Source organism: Protobothrops mucrosquamatus, unplaced genomic scaffold (assembly GCF_001527695.2).
Source record: "Protobothrops mucrosquamatus isolate PMUCROS unplaced genomic scaffold, P.Mucros_1.0 scaffold49, whole genome shotgun sequence".
In the NCBI taxonomy this organism is placed as follows: Eukaryota; Metazoa; Chordata; class Lepidosauria; order Squamata; family Viperidae; genus Protobothrops; species Protobothrops mucrosquamatus.
The window spans coordinates 1184508-1211060 of NW_015386431.1; the positions used below are offsets into that span (position 1 = coordinate 1184508).

Below are 26553 nucleotides of genomic sequence, written 5' to 3' on the forward strand. Positions count from 1 at the left end.
GGGCCTGTTACTTGCTCCAGGAGCCGTAAACTGACGTTCGGCAATGATATATAAGACTTCAACCGGCTGTTGCCTTTTAGCCCTGACGATGTCAAACGTTTTGTTGACGAAAGCTAGGTAGATTAAACATTTTATATGTATTCTCTTGGCGGTCTGTATTTATTTTGATATTATGATTTTTCCCAAGAGTCGAGTTTTTAGTTTTATTCATATATATATATATATAAAATATACAGTGATTAATATATGGACCACAATCCCATCATTTTAATTTAGGCAACAACATACTATATAACTCTTATTCTATTCATGCATACCGCAGTCCTGGGAAATAAGTCATTTATATAGACGAGAACAAAGAAGGACAATAAAAATAGGATTTTGCTCAATTTTTACATATCCAAACAAATCATTTTGGCCTAGATAAGAAGACTCATTTGTAATGTTAGTAGCTCGATAATTACTGGTGTGAAACTCATCACAAGACTATGTTTATCAGGATAAATTTTACTATATACAACTACAGCTAGGTCAGAATGATTATCCTTTCCTTAGAGTTGACCTATACCAATTCCTTTCTCAAATTACTTTGTGTATTGACTGTATCAGATATAATGGCACATTGGAGTATGTTTTATCTTTTCAGTTCCTTCAAATGTCCAGGGACTCACGGTAAGCAATTCTGCAAGAAGTGACTATTTAAAGGTATCCTGGCTACATGCCACTGGAGACTATGACAATTATGAAGTGATCATCAAGCACAACAATGATTTCATTCAAACGAAAACTATCTCCAAGGATGTCAACGAATGTATATTCACTAACCTGATTCCAGGAAGGCTTTACAGTGTAACTGTTTGCACAAGGAGTGGAAAATACGAAACCAGTGAAAGGGCTAATGGAAGAACAGGTAAGTGAATGTTCAAGAGTGGTTTAAATAAGCTATACTTTAAAATTAAAAATCCAATTTAAATATTACACATCTGAACTGAAGATCTTATTAATTGAACTGATTATTAAGGATTGTTTTCCTATGGAAAGAAAGATCAAGTGCCTGTCTTATAATTTGATGTTTATGACCAGCTAATAAATTAAATAAATCAACAAATTAAAATCAAGGTCATGCCACTCCAGAACTTATCATAGTTCAGTAAACTCATGCAGTTGTACTTATATTCATTTGTTTGACCTTTGCAAAGTCTGAATAGTTGTATGACTCTTAGCAATTAAGAAAATAGGTATTAACTTTCAGTCTACTGAAGAAACACTATTTTGTCCAGTGAGTAACATTCTTCATTTCAAGAATGTCCTGGATCAGGCTTTCCCAAGATGCTATATTTATCAATTCTAGAACATAGAAGTGGCCCAGTTTGGAAAGATAGTTCTGAATTCTTATAGAAATTTTACACTGGATTTAGTAAGGCTATGTTCAGTGAAAAATATGCCCAAATTAAACATAAGATGTGAGTGCACGCTTGCATATGTACATTTATGACAAATAAGTTCTGGACAGAAAGAGATAATGTTGTCTCCCATCATACAGCATTTCCTGTAAAATTATCTCTATACATTCTTAAGAAACAAATTGAATCATAGCATGCTAGCTATCACCAGAATAGTGTTTAACCTCATTCCTCAAAAAGAATATGTAGAACCTTTTAACGTGTTTAAAGGATATGTTAAATATTTTCCCTAAGTAAAGGAACCTAGGTTATATCATCTCATATATAGATGCCATGTCAAAAACACTATTGTGTTATAAAAGATGTATCAATTGGTTTAGGTTACATAAATATTTCTATTAAGGTAGAATGCAAATAATTAAAATTCATGCTCACTCAAAAATATATGTATTTCAAAATGATTGAAATCATTTCTGAATGTACGTACAGGTAGTCCTCAATTTATGACCACAATTGAGCCCACAATTTTAGTTGTTAAGTGAGATGGTTGTTAAGTGAGATGGTTGTTAAGTGAGTTTTGCCTGATTTTTACGACCTTTCCTGCCACAGTTGTTAAGTGAATCAAAGTAGTTGTTAGTAACACAATTGTTAAGTGAATCTGGCTTCCCCATTGACTTAGCTTGTCAGAAGGTTGCAAAAGGTGATCACATGACACTGGGATGCTGCAACCATCACAAATAGGAGTCAGTTGCCAAGCATCTGCATTTTGATCATGTAACCATGGGGATGCTGCAGTGGTCGAAAGTGTGAAAAATAGTGATAACTCACTTTTTTCATTCTCCTTGTAACTTTGAACAGTCATTAAACAAAGTCGAGGACTACCTGTATTAGCCCAGTTATGATAGGCAACAAGAATGCATGCAGCTCTCCATAGGTAAATTAATAGGTTGGTGAAGAAAGGTCTATGGGCCGTCTTCTGTACCAGTCACATAAATCAAGTGGCCTAAAGAAATGGTAATCTTCCCCTTTGCAAGAGCTTTCTTCCTCTTTCAGTTTAATACTTTTAGGCTTTAAGTTCAGTTCAGTAAAAAGATCTTTAATTATCACACAGTAAGCTAATTATAGGGTTTTTTTATAATAACTTTCTTGATGGCTAATAAAATTTGTGGTTTTATTTAAAAGCTGATCAAAATGAGTAAACTGCTCCTCAAGGCTATGTGTGTTTGTGTATATGTATAGGTGTACCTCACACTGTCCTTTCCCTCATTCTTCAGTTCCAGAATCAGTAAAAGAGTTGACTCTTAGTGACAGAAGCACTGAAGATTTATATATTACTTGGTCCAAAGCTGATGGAGATGTTGATCAGTATGAGATCCAGCTTCTGTTCAATGACATGAAAGTTTTTCCACCTCATCACCTTGAAAATACTGTTGAATCATTCAAGTTTACATCCCTCACTCCAGGCCGCCTTTACAAAATTGTTGTCATGACAATAAGTGGTGAAGCACAGCGCTCTACTTTCATAGAAGGATTGACAGGTTAGGAAAAAATATATCAAAAGACTTCTGAACTTGCCTTTGTTGGGTGACGAATGCATGAGAGCTGTAATTTTTCACAAATTTGGGACAATGCAGTATGATCTAGCACAGAGGTCCCCAACCATTTGGGCACTAGGGACCAGTTCTGTGGAGAAAGGTTTTTCCACAGATCGGAGTGTGCATGGTTTTGTGTGCTGCCTGCATCCCATGGATGGGGCTTTGCTTGTTTGTGCAGACCGGTTGCTGGCATGTTGCGACCCAGTACCGGTCCATGGACCGGGGGTTGGGGATCCTGATCTAGCAGATCGCAAGAAGGGAAATGCATTTTTAATTCTGTACCTATGAATTTGGGTCTTCCTCCACATGCAACATAGGGGATACAGTATGACTTAATATACAAAAACAGCATGCAAGAAGGGGCTGTGTATGGTCACAAACTTGTATGGCTTTACAATGAGGGACAGCACTGCTTGAAAATTTACATTAGAATAGGAGTATGTCCCCATCTTCTACATGTAGGTATTTGCTTGAACAATTTGAAAAAACAATCCTAAGCTAAGAAGGCCCCAGCCTGGTCCATTCCAACATGGTGACATAAACATTATCATAAAATATTTCATGACATAATACAAAATGTCATAAAACATTTCCTGTGGTCAATTGCTAATGTTTGACAGTACTGTACAGTTCAATATGGGCTACTTCCGAAGCAGATATATAACTGAATATATTTTTAAGAACTTTTCCAATACTTTAGAAGCTCTGCCTTCGTAGAAAGCATTGAGGAATCTGGTAAGGAAATATGTCTGAAACAATGATCGAATAGGCACAGGTTGTCTAGTAGAATCTAAAAGTGAAAGTACACTCTTATCACAGAATTGTGTCTAGAATGGCAGGATTTAAAGTTCACAGCACTGAATCCTCCTTCCCATCCCATTTCCATCACATCTACAAGTTTAATTTGCTAGCCTGTTCAGAATCCAGGTTTTGAGTATTTATTCTTGGCATTTGCTCATCAATTTACTTTCTGTAAATTCACATTGAAGCATCTGCAATTCTTCTCCAAAATCTTTGGGTCCCTGCCTTCTTCCTATTATAACCTCTCTTAAAGTTTGTTTACAAAATTGTAAAACAGATGACTGTCTTTCATGTTTTCTGCAATTTTGAAAATATATGCTATATTAAGGAAACGTAAAGTAACTTTCCTTCCCATATTGCTTTGTGTCTCTTTAGTTCCAAGTCCAGTTAAAAATATTCATATTTCACCTGCCGGAATGATGAACAGCTTGAAAGTGAATTGGACCCCTGGAGGAGGAGATGTTGATTCTTATACTGTCACAATACTTCATCAGAACCATCCCCTTAGTGTCCAGACGGTTTCCAAACATGTGTATGAGCACATTTTTAATAAACTAGATGCAGGGGAGCAGTACATTGTTGTTGTACAGACCAAGAGTGGCTTCCTGCAGAACAATTCAACTGCTGTTGGACGAACAAGTAAGTCTCTTCCTGAAACCATAGAGCAAACAGTTAAGAAATCTTCACAATCCCCTCCTTGTCTCTCCAGTCCAGCACACGAATTCTGTCCACCTTTGGCAGGCACCTCTTTTGCCACATCCATTCAATGACCTACGTGGTTGCTTAATAACCATAACCGGCAGGGCCAAGATTGCAGTCACTGAGGAAAGCGGTCATGTGGGCATCTGATGTAATGACCGCTTTGCTCAATGATCAAAATTCCTGTCTCAACTATGGCAGTAAGTCAAGGACTACCTGTAAAATTGAAAATTGAGTAAAATGGAGAAAATAATTAAAGAACATTGCTAAGTTACAATAATCAATTTCATAAGTGGCTTGTTAAAAATCTGCCTAAAGAGAATTTCATTTATATTAGAAGCTTGAAATGAATAGGGCAGGGGGGAGGTGTAAATATATAAAACAGCTATCATAAAAGTAGTTGAGATTCTGATTAATATGTCTGCTGCAGGGAGATGTTGTTTTTCTTGGCACCAAAACATAGGGGGAACAACTTACCTAAGAGTTTTACCAGATATCACTTATCCAATTCTCTTCATTTTACATTCCATTGTTTTGATCTCACCTCACCTGAACAGACAGACTCAATAGCAGTTCAATAGCAAACATCAATTATTGTAAATACGGTCCAAAATTACCAAAAATAGAACTTGGAATTTTCAAATGTATAGAAAAACTACTCATTTGAAATATTACTATTAAACAATTATTTCTAGTTCCTGCTCCTGCTCAGCAGTTGCATGCAGACAATGAATACAGCAGTTATTCATTGATGGTGACGTGGAATGGTGCTCCTGGGGTAGCTGAACGTTATGACATCCTCCTGTTGACTGAGCATGGTGTCCTTCTACACAATAAATCAGAACCAGCCACTGCTAAACAGCATAAATTTGAAGATTTAACACCAGGCAAAAAATATAGAATACAGATGTTCACTGTCAGCGGTGGTCTCTTCAGCAGCCGGGCAGAAACTGAAGGCCAAGCAGGTATTTCAACACTTCTACTATGAAATAACAACAATCTGTTGCCGAAAATCTGTTCAACTTTAATTAATTTTAAATTGCATCATGAATATTTGCATTGTTCTTTGCTAATTGAATTATTATTTTAGCTAATTTCTTAGCTATGGAAGCAATACATAAATAAAATATGCCAGCAAATCTGCCAGTATTTTAACTGTCCAAATAATTTCTTATATAAAATTTCAGTTAATTTTGACTTGCCTATATACACTGGTAAATATCCATAATAGGTTTACTCTTGTTTATTTTTCTTTAATATGAGAAGCCTCCATATAAATTAAAGATGTGTGAATATTTCAAGTTAAAAGTATTTTGAATTCAATATGTTAAATATCTTCTACTACAAGTGGGATTTGAGTTTTTCTGGGGACATAAAATTTACATATATCAAGTTCCTGGAAATTTTTCTTTTAGTTTGGAACATAGATAGATCTTTTTTTTTTCTTTGCTGGCTTTCTTATTTATTGGGGACACTGCTGTTTTTATAGTGTAGACCTTATATATCAATCTCAATAATTACCCCTTCCAGGAGAAAAAGCCCAGCATCATTACATAGTAAATAACAGTAAAATATCCCAACTTCTTATTTTATTTCTTATCTTATTTCTCTCTTCCTCAATGCACACATATATATATATATGCATTGGTTTGGCTTGGCTCAGGGTTTTGTTTTGTTTTTATGGCAGCCATTTTCCTTGCTCTACTCTTTTTCCTATAGTTGGATCTCCTGCCCTATTGCCAACTTATTCAGTAATTTTAGTGTCGGTATGATAGTTCCATTTTAAATTTAGTTAGAAATATGTATTAGAGAACTACAGCCAGCTTTTCTCTTAAGGACCAATTACTTTTGCAGATGTGTTCTGGCTACAGTAGGAATCCACTATCAGTAGAATAGACCTTTTTGTTCTTCACTGATAGACATTTTAACTATAACCCAGAAATATGCATGTATAACCATCATGTGTCAACTTTCAGTGACAAAAGAAAAAGGAAATTCATTTCATCTTAAAAAGAAAGGGTTTCAATAGTTTAAAAATGCCTGTTTCTAAACTGCCATTATCAAAGCCAACCTAAAAGAGTCCACACCTCTTTAACGTTTTGACTTCATATCCATCAAATTTCATGAAAATGAATCGGCCATTTTAATTTTATGAGTAGCTGAATGCTCAGAATATAAATGATGGAATATGCACAATTAGGTCCCTCTTATATATAAAGACTTACCTGTCCACATATAAAAAGCTGCAGTAGACAGAGCCTATACTCACTTTAAACACATTTTTTTATGTTAAAGAATGTTTGGGTCTGTTGTATTTAAAAAATGACTTAAGCATGTATGTGTTGAAATTGCTGATAGAAAACCCATTGATTTTTTATTTTGAGTTCCTTTGTGCTCTCTGACCTTGATTGTTTTCTTGCAGATGTTTCATTAGCCAAACTAGATAACATTATTAGGGCAGATGTTACCTAGTTTCAGTAATGAAACATTTACAAGAAAACAACCAAGCTCCAAGAGCACCAAGGACTCCCCATTTCAACTATCAGCTATAAAAATTATCCTCTATAAGTATTTTTAATTATACTAAGGTAGTACACTATATTAACTGTTCTTTTTAGGTTTTATAAGCCACCTTGATTATGACTGAAGAATTACTATGGTGAATAATAGTTTATGCAGTGATTAATTTTTTTTAGTTTGTAGCCAGGAGTAGATCAGATTATAATGGCATTTATTTCCAGTTAATTTTATAGAAGGCAATACTATGGATATTTAGTGTGTCGGTATAGTTTTTTAGATTATTCAGAGGGCACTCTCTTTTCTGATTTCAGCTCCTGCAGCTGTCACAAATCTGAAAGTTACAGAACGTACCACTGGACGCTTATCATTCAACTGGACTACTTCTCTGGGAGAATTTGATAAATACGACATTTTTTTGTATAATCCAGACACATCTCTTCAGGACAGAAATTCAGGAAACCAAAATCTCCAAAAGTATTCCTTCCAGAATTTGGTGCAAGGCAGATTGTACAAAATTGTGATTGTTACTCACAGTGGCAAGCTTACTAAAGAAGCGTTCATCTTTGCAAGAACAGGTAAAGCTCTTCATGAGACTGAGAAAGTTCATGTATCATAGTTAAAGTATGGTTTAGTGAGGTATAAACAAGCCTAGGCTCTACTTAAGCTCTCACATTTCTTGTTTATACCTCACTATAACATTTCTCATGTTTCTTTTTACAGCCCATCTAGAAGTTGTTTGGAAGCTTTGTTTTTTGCTTTTGATTAATCAAAGTTTTTCTTTATCAAGTATAAGTAAATTAACTGTTGTTAATTTAAACTAGCGTGGTCTATAAAACACAACTGAACATCAGCTTGTTCCAGCAAAGCATAACTTTCCTTTGCCAGTCAAAATCTACAATCCAAAATTAATTAAAACTGAAACAAAACTTATGAATACTTTTTTGTCATCAGATTGTCATCAGATCATCAAAATAAGCACTCCCCAAGCTTAGATTAAAATGCCTTGCTATATCATATATTTGTGTGACAATCCAGTAGGATAGTAAGATTCCACTTGATGTTAAATTTTGACCCTCTTTAAGGCAGCCAATCAGAGGTAATAATTCTAAGGACTTTGTGAATTCAACAGATATTTATATTTGATGTACAGATATACAAACTGGTGGCTGGTATAAATGTTGAGCATTCTCTATTGTCTTCTGTTTAGACCCAGCTCCAGTTAGCAATCTCAAAGGAGGCAATAGGAATATGACTAACAGCCTATGGTTTACTTGGAATCCAGCGCCAGGAGATGTTGATTATTATGAATTACATCTTTATAATACAAATGGCACACAGAAGGAAGCACAACGTGGAAAAGATCTGACAGAGTGGCATTTCCAGGGTTTAGTTCCTGGTAGAAAATATACTCTTGTTGTGGTCACCTATAGTGGTGAGCTTTTTAATTCAGCTAATACGGAGGGACGAACAGGTAAATAACAATCCTGTCTTTCTTTTATGTTATTGGAGACACATAATCTAATTTGGCAAGTAGTCTTTTTTCCTTAACCATGAAAATGTTTTTATAAGTGCTTTATAATCCAATTCTAACCATCTTTTTTCCTGAGAAGAATTTTTTATTGCATTCAGTGGAGCTTTCCTCCAAGTAAATAATGTATGGATTGCTAGATCATAGATACTGCTTTGAACAAGCATTTATGATTTTAAAACAAATCAATACAAGTTTCACCGATATTTCCACAGTGATCCGTGTATGGTTCAAATGCATAAGAAACTGAAAGATAGCTCTAATAAAATGTATAGAATTCATTTCACCAGTTCAGATAATCAGAGAAGTGTGTAGTCTGCAATTCTACACAAAATCAAAGGAATTGGAATGGGGCATGGAAATCAGCAGAGAATCCTATATTAAAAAGCAAAATACTAATATTTAGGTAACATTGAAAGTGAAATAGATAAAATTTGATTACATGTTTCAACTTTGAACCAAACTCAAGCGAGTGATTTTGCTTAATATTCAGGATACTATCAGCCTATTCTTCAGTAGAATAACTCCCGGATCACTATAAAGAATCATGTCAAATTTGGTACGGCAGGAAGAAAAGAAAGACCAGGTTAAACATGGTCTGAATTTGGTTAGGGACTGCAGATAGAAAAAAAGTCCAGATGAAATTGGACAGTGCCTTTGCATGTTGGTGGCTGCACTATTCGCATTGCCTACTCCATTTCCATTCACGTAATTTACATTATTAAGGAACTAAAAAGAATTCAGAAAGAGGTGCTCTGCTTGTTTTAAGGACTTCAACTTCCAGAATTCCTCAGTCAGCACGGGAAGACTTCTGGGAGTTGAAGTCCACAAGTCTTAAAGTAGCCAAGTTTGGAGACCTCTGATCTAGAACTATGGTCTTAAGTGTACTACCTACTCAAGTGAAATATGGTTTTGTTTTTCTATCTTTAGTGCCAATCCCTCCCAGTACTGTGTCATTTGCTGATGTGACCAACACCTCTTTATCCATCACATGGCTGGGTCCTCCTGACTGGACAGACTATGATGACTTTGAGTTGCAATGGACCCCAAAAGATGCCCTCACAGTCTTCAATCCTTACAGTAGCAGCAAATCAAAAGGCCGCATCTTGAATGGCCTCCATCCAGGGAGACTCTATCACTTCAGTATCAAGACGGTTAGTGGTCCAGTTCGGAAGACTTACAGTAAACCCCTTCTTGGAACTGTGAGGACAAGTAAGAATTGGCAAGATCTTTTTTGAATTGAATTAGGACACTGCCAAGAAAGCTTGATAGATGCATTGATTACTTTATATCGAAAAGCAGCTTAAACCATTGTTGCAGATTCAAAACCTTTTTGGTAATGCCATCACCACATTGCTGATTTCCTGGATTTTGATTTTTCTTCTTGCACCATTACCCTCAGCTAGAAGGATTAATGAAAAAGTTACCTGTGATACCAGTTCTTTCCCAAGACCTTGTCCTTTCTAGTGTATCTTTCACTTCTCTTCTGGCCATGCCCTGCATCCCCATGTAAATCCAGACAGAGTCTGGTGAATTTGAATAATTTTGATAACTGCTCTGTCATACCCTCTATATCTGATTGGAAGACAACACGTTTCCCATATCACTGTGTCTCAAAATAGTCACTTTAGTTTCCTTGGAGAGGAACCACCCACCACCTCAGTTTATCCTTTGCTTGTCATTGTCCTGATTTCCACAATTTGTGGGAAATATCTACAATGTTCTGTGATATGGTTTGTTCATGAGACTGTCAGCCTTTTCTAAAAGGTTGTTTTGGGACCATTTCTTGACACCAAGTATCTCCTGATCCTCTTGCTTCTTTGGGTCACACTTTTTTTTTTGCGTTTGCCTCTGTAGAGAGTTTTTTCTCTCTCTCTCTTCTTTATGTTTTCTTCCCTTCTCTGTCCTTCCCGGAGATCTTTAATTCCCCTGTTCAGGAACATCTCATCTTCCCAAAGCATTTCATTGTAGTCACAACTATCCTTAAGTCCCTTCACTCCTTCAGTAAGGACACAAGCTTGCATTGGCTATAGGTATAGTTAGGATCCACAGCAGTGTGGACTGGCTTTATGTGGCTTCAGAAAACATCAGTGATGCCATGAAGTCACTAGCAGAGAAATAATACCAAATATTTTAAATGAATTCTTGTGCTTTCAAGTAAGCAGGGCAAGCTGAAAATGTTTTATTTGCTGCAGTGGAACAGTAAATAATGTCCTTTTTCAAATCTAAGTGTCTAGTACCCACATTCCTCAGGTGAGGAAAATCCTGGAAGAATCTCTCCCATATCCTAGCACAGTGGTGGCAAACCTATGGCACTCTCTGTAGGCACGCGCGCCATCGCCCCATCCCCACCTCCCCCACGGCCCCCTCCTCACCAGCCGCCCCCCAGAGGAGAGTCACCCCCAGGCACAGCCCACGCAGAGCAGCACAGCCAAGGACATGGCAGCTGGGCAGCGGGGACAAGACTCCGCCCTTGCATCCCGTCACGCACAAATGATGTTGCGGGTGCAGGTGGAGGGCATTGCCGCCATGGCGCTGCTGGGCCGCCTGGGTGATCTGCAGCAGCAGGCCATGGAGGCTGTGGGTGGCCCTGTAGGCAGGAGGTGGGAGGTGGGTTGGGCCGGGGCGGTTTTTGGGCACTCAGTCTCTAAAAGGTTCTCCATCACTGTCCTAGCAGCATATAGACTGCATCGAAACTAAGTATATCCATGTAGGCATCAGTCTCATTTATTTTATGATGCTGGGTAGGTGTCCTTCCCCCACCCCATGCCTCGAATTTCTAGTAATCATTTTTCCAGCTGGCCAAAGGAAGACAGCATCCAGCTCCTGTTCTTGTTCTCCCCTTGCTGTATTTGTTTTTAGTGGCAAAGGGGAAAGCGTCTGAAAAAAACAATCCTGGGAACTGGGCAAGGTGAGAGTTCCCAGCAGTGGGAAACTTCCCCTTCTCTTAGCAGCACTAACTCTTCAGAACTCAGCTTCCCAACCCCATAGAAGCCATCCAACAACATGTTAAATCATCAAGACCCTTTAGAGCGAAGTTGCAAACTAAGTCTTAGGAAGTTTATTGTACTTTTCCTGTAAACTTCTAATGTTTAAGGTTATCATAAATAACTTAGGTTACTGCAATTTTAAACAATTTATTTAAATTATGGCTAAGTCTGGAAACTTAGCAATAATGAATTAATAATATTGAGTTTGCTATTCCTCCAACATTAAAATTGTGGCAGCCTCATTCGCTTTGATAGTGCAATATGCTAAATCAATATAAATCTCTTTGATATGACCAGTACTTGATATAAGTATAAATATCAATGCATAATCTTGATTTTGTTTCTGCTTCTTTTCAAAGGACCGGATAAGATACAAAATTTACATTGTCGGCCACAGAATTCAACTGCCATTGCATGCTCCTGGATCCCTCCTGACTCTGACTTTGATAGATATAGCATTGAGTGCAAAAAAATGGACACGGAGGAGATAGAATTCTCTAGGATCATAGAGAAAGAAAGATCTGTATACAACATTATGACCCTTGTTCCCCATACAAAATACTCAGTGTCTATCAAAGTGCAATCAGCTGACATGACCAGTGAGATGGTATCAGACAATAGCATCACTATGATAGATCGTAAGTCACTTCTGAATGTACACACAAAGCTTAATGAAGAAGAAAGTATAGCAGGGATGGGACAGGAAGGCCTCCAGTGTGTGATAAAAGACTTGAAATGAATGCCAAAATGTATTGCTTTGCTGTCTTCGATGCATTTTGCAGTGTTTTTTCTAATTTTAAAAGTAAATGGATGTATTTCTTATTGTTACTTTTTAAAACTATCTGATGAGCTTTTGGAACTAACAGAGCAAATATCATAATGGCCAAGTAAATGCTATTACATTTGTTTTAGAGGGAAAAAAGACTTATGGGATGGAAGATATTGCCACAATATCTGACTTTCTATAGATAAAGTCTGTATTTGAGCTAGGAATGTTGAAGATTTCATTTGGTTCTCATGTTGAGGTATGGTTCCACACCCCTTCAGCTAATAGGCAAACTGGATTGTAATTATTCCAATTACACTTCCTCCAATTTGCAATGAAATTCTCAGCTCGAAATATATGCCAAAGTATATTTTGCTTAATATATTTCATTACAACGAAAAGTATTTCTAAACATAAATATTTATAAATACTTTTCCTTAGGATAAATTTAGCAATATTTATTTTGTATGAAAAATTGCATTCAAGGCATACACACACACACAGAGAGAGAGAGAGAGAGAGAGATGCAATTTCACATAAAAACAAACGGATAAGATAATAGGCTAAACACATTAGTTTATGAAATGAAAACTTAGAAAATTAATTTGGTTAATTTCCATTTGTAATTTTGGCACAATACAGCGGATGGCATTTGTAACAGTACTCTCATTCCCATTTAGGTCCTCCTCAACCAGCTGCATATATTCAAGTGAATAAAAAGGATGCTATTATTACCAAATCCACTATCCACTTCACCTTCAATTGCAGCTGGTTCAGTGATACCAATGGAGCTGTGAAATACTTTACAGTGGTTGTGAGAGAGACTGACGGTATGTTTTCATAGAAAATAGCCTGCATTAATATGCTGCCTTTGACACCATCTTCTACCACAGATTGGTAAAATATCATTATGACTTCACAAGTGACTAAAATTTAAGCTACTATTTAAATTCCAAAGCGAAATCCCAGAGTTATTCTTTAGAAGTCATATTACGTAATATTTAGCCTCTTTCTTTCTGCCTCTCCCAACCCCCATCCTTTTCTAGGCAGTGAAAGAATGAAGCCAGAAGAGCTTCACCCTTTACCCTCTTACTTGGAATATAAACACAATAATTCCATCCAGATCTATCAAACAGATTACTTTGCAAGTAAATGTTCAGAAAGCCCAGAGAGTATTTCAAAGAGTTTTGATATTAAGCTTGGAGCAGAAATGGAAAATCTGGGAGGAAAGTGTGATACAAATCAGCAGAAATATTGTGATGGACCATTAAAGCCCAGGACAGCCTATAGGTGAGAATCATTGTAGTAATTAGGTCACAAAATACAGTGTTGTTTTATCTGCATTATGCTTTCTAAACATACTTTCATCACTGTAAATAAACTGAATCTCTTGCACCGCATGATATTATTTTTATAATAGCTTTTCCTTGGTCTGTCACATGGATAATGCTAAATCAAAGCTATGTCATGTTTGAGAATTTTGCAGTTAATAAACAAAGAAATTGTGTGAACTAAGATGGTAACTAAACACCATCAACAATATATCACTATTCAAAATAACTAAATGTCATATTAATTCATCAGTAATCCCCCATATGTTCAGTGGGACTAACTCTTTGAAGTTAAAAAAAACCTTTAGGAATTGAGAGTAGCTTTATATATGAAAAGTCTTCAGGAGTTCAGATTTAGTTCTGCACAAGAGCAATGTGCTAAAAAAATTATTGAGTGCTTAATTAAATGTGTATATGACAGCCTTCTGTGATAATATTTTGCACTTGGCCTTAGATGATCAATCCTGATCAATATGAAACCACTCTTAGAATTCCAGTTATATAATTTATAACTAAAAATGGTTTTAAAAGGTTTGTTTGTATGGTTAGTGTTTTTATCCAACTAAACTGCTATCCGATAGGTTTTTTTTCTCTTAAATATTCAGGCAATTACATCAGTTGCATAAAGACATTGTGCGGTGTTGGTCATATTTTAACTTAAGATGTAGGCATAATTTATTAAGAGACACGTGTTTTATGTTTTATGTCCTAACTCTTGACTGAGTGTGGGTATCAAACAAAAGGCTATTAGCTAGGGTCTATTTAACATTATGATGCTTTGCAAAATCTGATACACTCTTGCTGTGCCAACACACAGGAAATTATGTGCCAATTCCTTTGCCAGTATAATAGTAATCCATAGTGAGTATTTTAAAAACAGAAGCCTCTCTCTCTCTCTCTCTCTCTCTCTCTCTCTCTCTGCATGTTTGTGTGTATATGTATGTATGTATGTTTGTGCATATATGTGTGTGCGCGTATGAATGTGTGTCTGTGTTATAAAACCAGCTATGACTAATAGTGAAAATAATTAGACAAAATAAGAAAACTGCTGAATAATAAAATATTTTAGATGCTATTTTTTAATATCTTAATTATTCTCATAACTGTAAATTGATGAATATATTTCTATTCTACAGATCTTTATATAACACAATAGATGCTTCTGGCTACATTTAAAGGTCTTTTTGACCTTCCTATCTGAGTATCCTGCAAAATAAACAAGGAATATTCTTGGAATTGTACAAAGAAAGAGTGGAAAATTCTAATTATGAATAATCATTTTTTAATTGTAGCCTGCTTTATAAATGCACAAATGCCTAATTTGAGCCCTACAATAAACAAACCACTTGAAGCAAAAACAGAAAGCAATATGGGTTGAGTTGTTCCATATTCATAAAAGTTAGGGATGAAAGATAGATAGATAGATAGATAGATAGATAGATAGATAGATAGATAGATAGATAGATAGATAGATAGATAGATAGATAGATAGAATCTTAAACTCCTGTAGTCTTCAGAACAGTGCTAAGGTAGGAAAACTATGGGCCTCCAAATGTTGCTCAACTGCAACTTCTAGTAATAGCCATGCTAACTAGGAACTGTGGTCCAACACCAACAACCTTCCTTCTTCTATTCTAATACAGTGGTAGTTTCTGTGATAACATCTGCACCTCTAGCTATTAGTCTTATGATTGTAAAGCATAACTACCTCAGAGTTTCAGTACTAAAACTTTTTGGTTTTCTTTCTAGAATCAGTATCCGAGCTTTTACCCAACTTTTTAGAGAAGATCTGAAGGAAGTCCAGAAGCCCTTGTTCACAGATACATATTTTTCTTTGCCAATTGTGACTGAGTCAGGTTAGTTTCCTTCCTATCTTTAAAATTTTGACTATAACTGAAAATGATATAATTAATATAATAATCTTCTTACTATATTATATATTTAAGGACCACTCTTGCTTCCTTTAAGAATGATTATAAGCCAATCCCTAACTGCATTTGGTTGAGAAAAATGAGATAGAAGAAGGTGGATTTTTAGATGAGATTAGCTACTCCAAAGTATTAGTAGTTTGATATTGACTTTCCTGAATGGTTTTTAGAGGCAGCATTCCATAAAGCCACCTTGTTATCATTGGATATATTCTGTGTTTGCCAGGCAGAAGCAACTGAACTTGTGTTTGATGGTTTACAAGCATTGTAAGATGTGGAGTGGATAGTTCAGATAGAATTTTAACATCTACATCCTTTACAGAATAGAATATATTTGAGATTCAATTCTGCTCCCAACTGAGATGCATTTGTCATTTAGAGTAAATCTCAATATTTTAATCTATATTCAGTCCATAAGTTGAAAATTTCCTACTTATTGTCATTGGAGAAAAAAGAAAGATTGGTGTATAATATGTCCAGCTCCAAGTCCCTAGATAATTTTTCCAAAATTTGCATATAGATTACTGAAATTATATGAGCAATAGGCTATAGCTGTTAAAAACCTGAAAGGCCAATTTAAAAAATCATGTGCATATACACATTACTATCTGACAGATGTCTTAAAAGGATACAATGATTGATGGTATCAAAAGTCACTGTAATATCAACAGAATTAACACATAATGGAGAAGGAAAATACCTTTGAATGTGCCTTGCCAATTTAAGAATTGTAACTTTCAGTCCAAAAGACAGAAAAAATACTGTTGTATACTTATTATATAACAGGGTGAATGCAGGTCTATTTAAAATAATGAAAATATGATACTTTTCTACATTTAATTGAAGTTTTGAGAACAAAATAATACAATAAAATATTGCTTTGTTAATTGTTCTCCTGGTAAATAATACAAGGAGATATGTACATGTATAGTGGGAAACTGTAAATATGTACAGTATGTGTATAGTGGGAAACTGATAAAATAGTTATTTTATTATTTATATATAAGTATGTGAACTATTGTGGCTTAGAAAAATGGTAAACAAAGCCTCTTTAGCTTGTTCAACAAATAATGTTCTTTAAAAACTTGCATTTAGTAATTTGTATGAATTAAATCAAAAGAAGTTACCTGAATAGGTAGTCTTGTTTAATGACCATTCAAAGTTATAACAGACTTAACAAAATCCACTTATAACCCATCCTCAAATTACAAGAGCTGCATCCCCCACCCTTCCATGGTCACATGATTGCATTTCGTGGGCTTAGCAACCCGTTTGCATTTATCATTGATTTTAACCCTCATTGGTCACATGATCACAATTTGCAATTTTTTTGCCATTTTCTGGTAGAAAACAAAAAACCCTGCCCATTGGATATGATTGATTTGTTTAATGACCACATGACTCATGTAACAACCATATGATTTGCTGAATGGCCATAATTACTCACTTAATGACCATCATAAAAATAGTTGAAAATTTGAGTCAGCTCACGTGATGATCCATTTAACAATGGCAACAACCTATAACCCAAATTCCATGCTCACAAGTCAAGCATTACCTGTAACTGTGTAAATATATGTAGATTGATTGTTGTTGTTCATTACATCATAAAACAAAGGATTATGAAGAGATTCTATATGTTATTTCTCTTTTTTATCTCATACAATTATTTCAGAGTCTTCATTTGGAGTTGTAGAAGGCATGAGCACTGGTTTATTCTTAATAATTATGGTTATGACTATCACTGCATTGCTTGTTTGCAGACGAAAAATAAAGTGAGTTGAAGTTTATATTTATTTATTTCCTGTGTCAAACAGTAGTTTTACTTTCCTAATTATTTTTTAAAATAAGCCTAAGACTGAAAATCAGGCTTGTCAGATGCTATATTTTTTCTATCCTGCTCTATGGAGTAGAGAGTTGGTCTCTGACAGAAGGCCACCTGAAGAGACTAGAAGCATTTGAAATGTGGATTTACAGGCAGCTGTTACGTATAAGCTGGGTTGACAAGATCAGAAATGAGGAGGTGATAACCAGCCTGGGAAAGCCAAGGGAAATCATCAAAACAATTAAAAAACGAAAATTAGAATATTTCGGACATGTGATGTGACACCCAGAAAAATACTGCATACTCCATTTAATCCTCCAGGGAAAGATTGAAGGCAAACGAGGTCCAGGCAGAAGAAGAACATTGTGGCTTCAAAATCTAAGGGACTGGTTTGGACAAAACTCAGCAGCACTTTTTCGTGTGGCTGCTGATAAAAACAGGATCGCCAACATGATCGCCAATGTCCGATAACGGATATGGCACAAGAAGAAAAAGACAACATGTATTTAAATCAGGATATATGGATAGATATTCACTTAATAATTTGGTGGCATAAGTCAGAGCCAGTTTTGTGGTGTGAAGATGAGATGAATCATATGCAAAGCTGCAACAAAACGAAGGGTTGTGATGTTAGAAAGTTCCATTTGTTTTCATTGTTCTTGCAACAGAGATTACAAAAGAAAGCCCCATTCCTGGTCAAACAAAATAATATTGTTTCTTTTAAGCATTAGATATAATCCTGATCAAATTCTTGTATTGCAGAAGTGGCCATGAAAGAGCAACAGCAAAACTAAGCATTCGTAAACAAGCAACATCAGTTCATTTGAACTTGGGACAAAAAGGGTAAGGTTGACTACTTTGCATTTGCATACCATATGGCTGGTATCGTCTACTTAATCAACAGATGACCTATTATTTTTTTCTTCCCCAAACATCTTAAAGGAACCGGAAAACATCCAGGTAAGAGCTGATACCAAGTCGCATAAGATAAGAACATTTTTTTCATTGATTGTTGTTTCTTACCTTGCTAACAGATTTTTCTCCTCTTTGAATGTTTTAGCCTAATAAAAGTAAATCAGTTTGAAATGCACTTCACCAAACTTCAGGCAGATTCAAACTACCTCTTATCTAAAGAATATGAGGTAAGGTCCATGTAGACTGGAAAAAACCTGCAATCATGTTCTATTCCCATTTAACCTTGGCTAGCAAATGTTGTATTATAGAAGGTGCTTATTAATACATATTATTTATTTATTCAATCTTTGTATAATCTATTTTCATCTCCTTTATTTGATTTTCTATAGGATCTAAAGGATGTGGGTCGAAACCAATCATGTGACATAGCACTTCTGCCAGAGAACCGAGGGAAGAACCGGTATAATAATATACTACCCTGTAAGTTATTATGTTGAATGTGAGCCATTTATTTTTTATATTCATGTGTCTTTTTAGCAAAAACAAGCGACATCCTATTACTAGAATTCAGTCATAATTGAAAATAGTATTTTATTTTGTATATTTTTAAAAATATTATACGTGAATCATTTAATATCTCGGGTGGAAAGTATGATTTCACTTCTAGTTAATGCAATCTCGACCTGATTTTTAATGTGTCTAGATGGAGGGTATTAATGCTGACTGGAAAAATAGTAAATATTTATTTCTATTTCTGTAGCTCATGAAAGTAAAGGAAATTAATAACTATATCTAATGGTTCATATTTTTATTATAATAAATCCTTCTTATAGATGACACAACAAGAGTGAAACTTTCAAATGTAGATGATGACCCATGTTCTGACTATATCAATGCAAGCTACATCCCAGTAAGTGATCCATATTTCCTTTATATGGACTCTTTAAAAAGTTATTTGATAGTCATCCAAAGAGAAGTTCTTATATCTTCCTGCCCATTTTTTAACCAATCAAATTATTAACACTGTGCCAAACTAGTTTCCATAAAACTGAGATTCCATTATCACTAAAGACCACAAGTTGATTTTTAAACAGCATTAGAACCTACAGATGATAATTTGTCAGATGTAGCTACTTTAAATCCTTTAGAAATAGATACAGCAGATTATTACAGACAGCACCACTATTTGAAGATATATTTGATTCAGAAAGCATATAGATCTATGAATTAAAAGAAAATGGTAATGATGCCATGTGAATATTCTTATATAGCTTCTATAATCTATAGTTAACTCAATCATGATAAGTGTTGGAAGTAATAGTGGGATTCAGACTCCAAATGTATCAGAAGGCACCAGCTTTAAAATGATATATACAGAATAGGAGCATTTTAGGAACCCATGAAATTGGAAGAAGAGAGACTTAGCCTAGCAGGAACATTTTCCTCTGGAAAATTGAATCAATTGGCTTTGCTCATAATTTTGGCCAGGTTTTTTGGTTGTTCTTACTTTAGTTTTTGTATGTTATTGTATGGTTGATCCTGACTGATAGAAAGATGAAATTGCTTCTTTGAGACAAAGTAATCTTCATATGTGACATTTTAGTTCTTTTCAGCCTGATGACATCATGGACAATCCCTCTTCTTATTTTAAGTATGAATACTGTGCTTTAAAATCAAGAATAGGGAGTTATCTCCGGTTACTATGGCACTATCTGAACTAATCATAGCCTTTGAATCAACAGGGCAATAATTTCCGTAGGGAATACATTGCAACTCAAGGACCTTTGCCTGGCACAAAGGATGATTTCTGGAAAATGGCATGGGAACAGAATGTTCATAATGTTGTCATGGTAACCCAGTGTGTCGAGAAGGGCCGGGTGAGTGGTTTTCTTATTGTTAATTACCTCACAAAAAGATTATATCATCTAGCACTGATAAAATGCCGATGATAGCATCCACAACAGAACTTGTTGCATATCACAGTGTAGTAGAAGCTTTATGATTTATGCAAAAAAGACACACATAAGAAATCCAGTTAGCTGTTTGCCTTGAGATCATTATTTATAGCCTTTTCACAAGCTTTTAGACCATCACCCAAACACATGCTCCATGTGAAAAGAAGGGAAACCTTTGATGCGGGGGGGGAGTTTCTAGTATTCAGTGGTACCAACCATTCACCTGTCACTAATGCACACAATTCTTGTTTTCATAAAGTTCTACATAAAATGGATTACACAATGGATTACACCCAAATATTGCATGAGTGAATTTTCTCACAGAAACATCCACCTATGGAATGGGACAAAGAAATAGCTTGCATTTTGCCCTTTCTTTCTGAGCCCCAATTGAATAGGTGTTGGATTGTTGAATGATCCAGTAAAAACCAGGGTGATGAAGGCAGCTGTAGAAAGTTGATTATGCTCAGTTCTTGTTTTTTGTAGACAATTCCAGTCTTTACAAATAAAAGGAGCAAATCTGAATCTAAGCTATAATGTTGTGCAGAGTTGTTACCCACTCACAAAAATATTAACAGAAAAATGAAGGTTCATTAAGATTTGTCTATTTATTTACTTCAGTTTTTAAATGACTTTTCATTCATATGGTTATTAGTTGGTATTCAAGAATATGATCACTTTATCCATGTTGACATTAAGCTGGAAAGTATAATAAAGAGTTAACTCAATTAAAATGTGCAGATGTAGAAGAGACTATATTCTCAAATGTTAACTGATAAACAAGCATAAGTTATTTAAAATTATAAAGATACACTAGTACCTTCTGTTGAGTTCAGAAAAGACCAGTGCAGAATGATGTTTCTTGCTGTATCAATTTCACTTGTGGCTAACATATTTTATTCTAGCTGAAGTTTCTTGGTTATTGTCAAAGCGTATATGAATCATATATGGTAGTAATGAAAAATGTAATAGAACATGAATTGTATTAGGTAAACATCATACAGAAAATGTTACATTTTTAACTAGTCAAAGCTGATAAAGACCAGAATGTTCCAGAAGCTTCCAAATATCAAAAGACAAGACTTGATTAAGAGACTTCCAGGCTATATATCCATTCCTTTATTTAGAACAAGCTATACAGATACAGAACCCACCTATCACAAGATCTCCATCTGACTAGAATCAAGGCATGGTTTCTTGACCTAGTTCAATATCTGCACCACTTCATCTGACCCAAATAAGGACAAGTAGAACTGAGTGTTACTAACATATTAATGAACTTGGTTTATCACATTACCTCTCATACGTCCTTAAAAACAAAAAAATAAGATGATCAAGCAATGTTCCTTGCCTGTTTATCCCAATTTAACATAGCATTAGATACATTTGCCATAGGAAGACAGATTCTACTTGACTCCATGAAATGTTGGCAACAAATGACAGTGGCACTTATGGTGTGCACAAACTACAGATAGTCCTTGACTTACAACAGTTCATTTAGTGACCATTTGAAGTTACAATGGCACTGAAAAAAGAGACCTATGACCGTTTTTCACACTTGCAACTATTACAGCATCCCCGTGGTCATGTGATTACATTACAGATGCTTGGCAACTGACTCATATTTATGATAATTGCAGTGTCCTAGGGTCATGTGATTTCCTTTTGCAACCTTCTGATAAGCAAAATCAATGGGGAAGCCAAATTCATTCAACAACCATCTTACTATTTTAACAACTGGACTGATTCATTTAACAGCTGTGGCAAAAAAGGTCATAAAATGGGGCAAAACTCACTTAACAACTGTCTGGCTTAGCAAAAGAAATTTTGGGCTCAATTATGGTCGTAAGTCAAGAACTCCCTGTAAACTGATAGTTGTACATAGCATATAGGATCAATCAAATTATCTGATATGCAAAAACCCCTGCAAAGAGCAAAGCAGACCGGTCTGAAACAGAGAGGGTCTTTCTTGCTTTTTACTGGTTTGTATTTAAATACAGAAAAGTATTGATTTAGACTTTTTTTATTCCATCTTTACAGTATTGTTTTTATAAATAACTTAAATTGCTGAACATACCTAATACTCCTTCTTCCTATTTTTCCCACAACAACCCTGTAAGGTGAGTTGGGCTGAGACAGAGGGACTGGCGTGAAGTCACCCAGCTGGCTTTTATGCCAAGGCAGTACTAGAACTCACAGTCTTCTGGTTTCTAGCCTGATGCTTGTACATTCTTCTCTAGAATAGGAAAATCAGATTATAAACATCTGTATCTGGAACTCTACAAAATTTGCTATAAAATTAAAGTATATTTTCATTGATATATGCAAAGCAAATTGTTTTCTTTCAACAAAGAGATTTGGCCAAGGAGGTGATGTGATTCTCTTCATAGAAGTGAAGTGGTGCCATAATTCACCCTAGCAAAACCATTTGCATTGCCTCAAACTTCTTCAGTTCAGTGCTATGGGTGAAAGGTTCTTCCCCATTTCTGCAATCAGGCTCTGAACTTTCTCACTCAGCACTGGCCAAATACTCCCATGATGGCCTGAAGTATGCAGCGAAACAATCCAGCATGAAATATCTTTGATGTATGTTGTGATCACTCCAAACTGAGTGATTTTAACATGAGCTATGGCATAGTTCCACAGTATTTGCTAAAGATTCCCAAAAAGCTTTGACAGGCTTCAGAAAGTTCAAAGCCAGATTGCAGTTGGCAAACCCACTACATCTGCTGAAGCCACTCAACCTAGAAGTACCATAGCCAACTCTGAAGGAGAAGGCTGAAGGAGCACTGAAGCATAATAATGCAAAGTAACATGGTTGCTTCGACTTGCTGTTAAAAATGAGAAGGATATAGCACTGCTTTGAGAGGATGTTTTGCTCTAACCTCCTACAAAGTGGAGCATCCCTTTGAAGAATGGCACAGCTATTCAGCTGCATAGTGATAAATACAACTTTGTAATTTTAAAAGCAAACTTTTTTCAAATTTCTAGGTAAAATGTGATCATTATTGGCCCTTTGACCAGGATTCTTTATATTATGGTGACTTAATAGTCCAGATGCTATCTGAATCAGTCCTCCCAGAATGGACAATAAGAGAATTTAAGATTTCCAGCGTAAGTATTTCCAACTATTTAATCAAATGTTTCAAAGAAGATATGCTATCTCATTTTATTGTTAAATGTGAAAGAAATAATGTATTAAGGATGCAGCTCCATGCCTATTTAAGGTAACACCTTCTTTGAATTGAGCTCAACTCCCAATATGTAGTCCATATAGATTTATGACATCAGTATGGTATGAAGTGGTCCATCACTTTTCCACATTTTTTTCTTCCCTCTCTGACTAATATCCCTGATATTTCCTAAAAATCTCCACTCAACCAAACAACCTGTTCTAAACCTACTTAACCAGCCAGCCAGATATATCCTTTAATCTAAAAATGGATCTCCAGTAAATCCATTTGAGTTTCCTTCTAAGGAGACTTATTGAATATTGTTCTGCTAATCTATTCTTATATACAATTCAATGATGTAAATTGATGATGGTGAATTGAAAAAATATTTCAATACCTTACTGGAGTGATAGCATGGATATTTCAAGAGATCTATCTGTCACTTATTTCTCAACATCTTTATACTTTATTATGCCTTAGAAATAATTGGAGGTTTTCATTTTACACCAGTAAAGCAGCCATTATGTACTTATACTTTATGAAAAACTTTTCTCCAAAATTTAGTACATATTCATGTGTTATATAGTGTCTGTTTCCCAGGCTAATTGTTATGTTTGTTCCATTGACTTGATAGGAAGAGCAGCTTGATTCCTCTAGACTTATTCGTCAATTCCACTACACTGTATGGCCAGACCATGGTGTACCAGAAACCACCCAGTCGCTCATTCAGTTTGTGAGGACTGTAAGAGATTATATCAATCGGACCCCTCAGGCTGGGCCAACCATAGTTCATTGCAGGTATGAGCTGCACAATAATATTTTCAAAAATGCACAGACCTTCATTTTAAAAAGTGATTTTGCTTCTTTCCAAAGGGTAACAGCAAACCTTGAATCATTCAATTTCATCCCTGAAATTGAAAAAATGAAAAGGAATATCAATCCTAGTTTAGCTTGAACTAATTTTCCATAAGACATTGGCAAAAAAATGCATGGAGATATAAAAAAGAATAGAGCTGGAAGGGTCCTTGGAGGCCTTCTAATCCAGCCCCCTGCTCAAGCAGGAGAACCTAATGACTGTCTAGCCTCTTTTTAAAAATCTCCAGTGATGGAGCGCCCACGATTTCTGGGGGCAAGCCATTCCAACTGGTTAATTGTCCTCACTGTCAGGAAGTTTCTCCTTAATTCCAGGTTGCTTCTCTGTTTGATCAGTTTCCAACCATAGTTTCTTGTCCTGTGGTGCTTTGGTGAATAACATGACCCCCTCTTGTGGCAGCCCCTCAAATACTGGAATACTGTTATCATATCTCCCCTATTTCTTCTTTTCTTTAGACTAGCCAGACCCAAGTCCCGCAGCCGTTTTTCATATGTTTTAGTCTCCAGGCCTTTGATCATCTTAGTAGCTCTTCTCTGAAATTTTTCCATAATCTGAAGTGGCATTGTTCTTGTTTTCTCTTTCAGTGCTGGTGTTGGTCGAACCGGGACATTCATTGCACTGGACCGACTTCTTCAACAGTTGGACTCAAAGGATTCTGTGGATATTTATGGGGCAGTGTATGATCTTAGGCTTCACAGGGTTCACATGGTTCAAACAGAGGTAAACTTTAAAAACAGTGGTAAAATAGTATTATCAAGATAGCTAAAGATGTCCAGCTAACTATAACATTCAAATCTATAGTAGAAAACCAGTGTCCCCTTTCCTCCTTGATCCACAATCCCTAAGTCTCCACTTATTTCCTACCGTCATCTCACTATCTTGTCCTAAATTTTATGACCTACGTTCTCTCAGTCTTTCCTTTCTTCTTCTGTTATCTTCAGACTTCTGTCTCCTCTGCTCATACTTTCTTTCCCCCTTCCATCATCACCTCTGCTACCAGGCTTTTGTCCAATCAGCCTCTTCACAATTAATCATAATCCTTCCCCATTTCCCATCAACAGCATTCTTTTATTAATGCATATATTTATTGGATTTAAATTCTATCTTTCTGGACCACCACCTACCAAAAGCAGTTCACAATATAATGTGCATAATTCTAGATGAATAAAACTCTAGTATGGGACTTGGATGAAGGCTTCCAACCTTCACCGTCTCCCATTCTTCCTCAAATCTGCATCTCCTCTGCTCTTTTTCTTTTAACTCATGCCTCCTTCACCTGTTAGCCACGCAAATTGCTTTTTTTTCTCTTCTAATAGAAGCAATCCATAATTGCCTTGTTAAATATCTTTCCTCCATTCTCTCTGACTCTGGGATCCTGCCTCTCCCAGTTTTCAGGCATCAACAAATCCTGAGACTTCCTGTAATATAGGAAAGGGCATTCTGGGATCCAAAGCTGCATGTGAACCCCAATTCCTTTTTTCCTGTGTGCTGCTAACTTTGAAGTTGCAATTGCCAAAAACTGGCCATACAGTTTCCTACAATTTTGAGGGTTAAGATATGGTGTTACAAAAAAACAGCAGTGATATAGGGTCAACATGGTTGAGGAGTAGAAGAAAAGAAATCTGATCTCGGCCCTAATGGAAAATTCTACCCTTATTTCATCATTGCTAACAAAAGATTGTTGTGAATGCCTGGATTTCAAACCTACAAAACCTGTGACTTTATAATCAGCCCTGATACCAATCAGATGAGAGTTTATATAATGATGGCAATACTCTTCATGTTCTTCATCTTCTATGCCACAAGCCTCACTTAGAGTTATGATTTATAATTGCCTATATCTTCATTATTACAGATATGAATGCTTAATTACTTAACTTAAGGAGTATGACACCAATTTCATGCAAAATGCAGTTCTTTATAATGAGTGGAAGGATGCTAAAACCATTTTCACCAATTCTGGCATAAAGCCAAATTCACTATCCATTTGTATAATAATTTATAGACCCTCTAGAAATATTTCAGATAAATAAGCTGGGATTCTTTTTCCAATTTATTTATTTTATTTTACAAAATTTATATGCCGCCCTTCTCCCCATGGGACTCAGGGCGGCTCACAGCATGTTAAAACAGTATACAAAATTACCCCTTCTAAAAACCAATTAAAATCCAAATATTAGTGGCTGTGACTATTTAAAATCATTAAAAATTATCCCTATTTAAAATTCACCCTAGGTCAGGCCCGCTTGT

The 26553-nt window shown here is 35.7% G+C and overlaps 1 protein-coding gene across 1 annotated transcript in view; it reads left to right on the forward strand.

Moving 5' to 3' along the window:
- PTPRB (protein tyrosine phosphatase receptor type B) overlaps window positions 1-26553 on the forward strand; it is a 74810-nt gene that overhangs the window by 43860 nt on the left and 4397 nt on the right. The window contains exons 12-32 of the mRNA XM_015811794.1: window positions 647-910; window positions 2678-2941; window positions 4175-4438; window positions 5194-5463; window positions 7330-7593; window positions 8226-8489; window positions 9477-9758; window positions 11896-12174; window positions 12983-13132; window positions 13349-13592; window positions 15383-15489; window positions 17237-17336; window positions 18149-18229; window positions 18329-18346; window positions 18447-18528; window positions 18691-18781; window positions 19135-19211; window positions 20044-20178; window positions 23248-23370; window positions 24064-24227; window positions 24888-25023. Coding sequence (XP_015667280.1) covers window positions 647-910; window positions 2678-2941; window positions 4175-4438; window positions 5194-5463; window positions 7330-7593; window positions 8226-8489; window positions 9477-9758; window positions 11896-12174; window positions 12983-13132; window positions 13349-13592; window positions 15383-15489; window positions 17237-17336; window positions 18149-18229; window positions 18329-18346; window positions 18447-18528; window positions 18691-18781; window positions 19135-19211; window positions 20044-20178; window positions 23248-23370; window positions 24064-24227; window positions 24888-25023 — 3659 coding nt within the window. The remainder of the gene's footprint in view (window positions 1-646; window positions 911-2677; window positions 2942-4174; window positions 4439-5193; window positions 5464-7329; window positions 7594-8225; window positions 8490-9476; window positions 9759-11895; window positions 12175-12982; window positions 13133-13348; window positions 13593-15382; window positions 15490-17236; window positions 17337-18148; window positions 18230-18328; window positions 18347-18446; window positions 18529-18690; window positions 18782-19134; window positions 19212-20043; window positions 20179-23247; window positions 23371-24063; window positions 24228-24887; window positions 25024-26553) is intronic.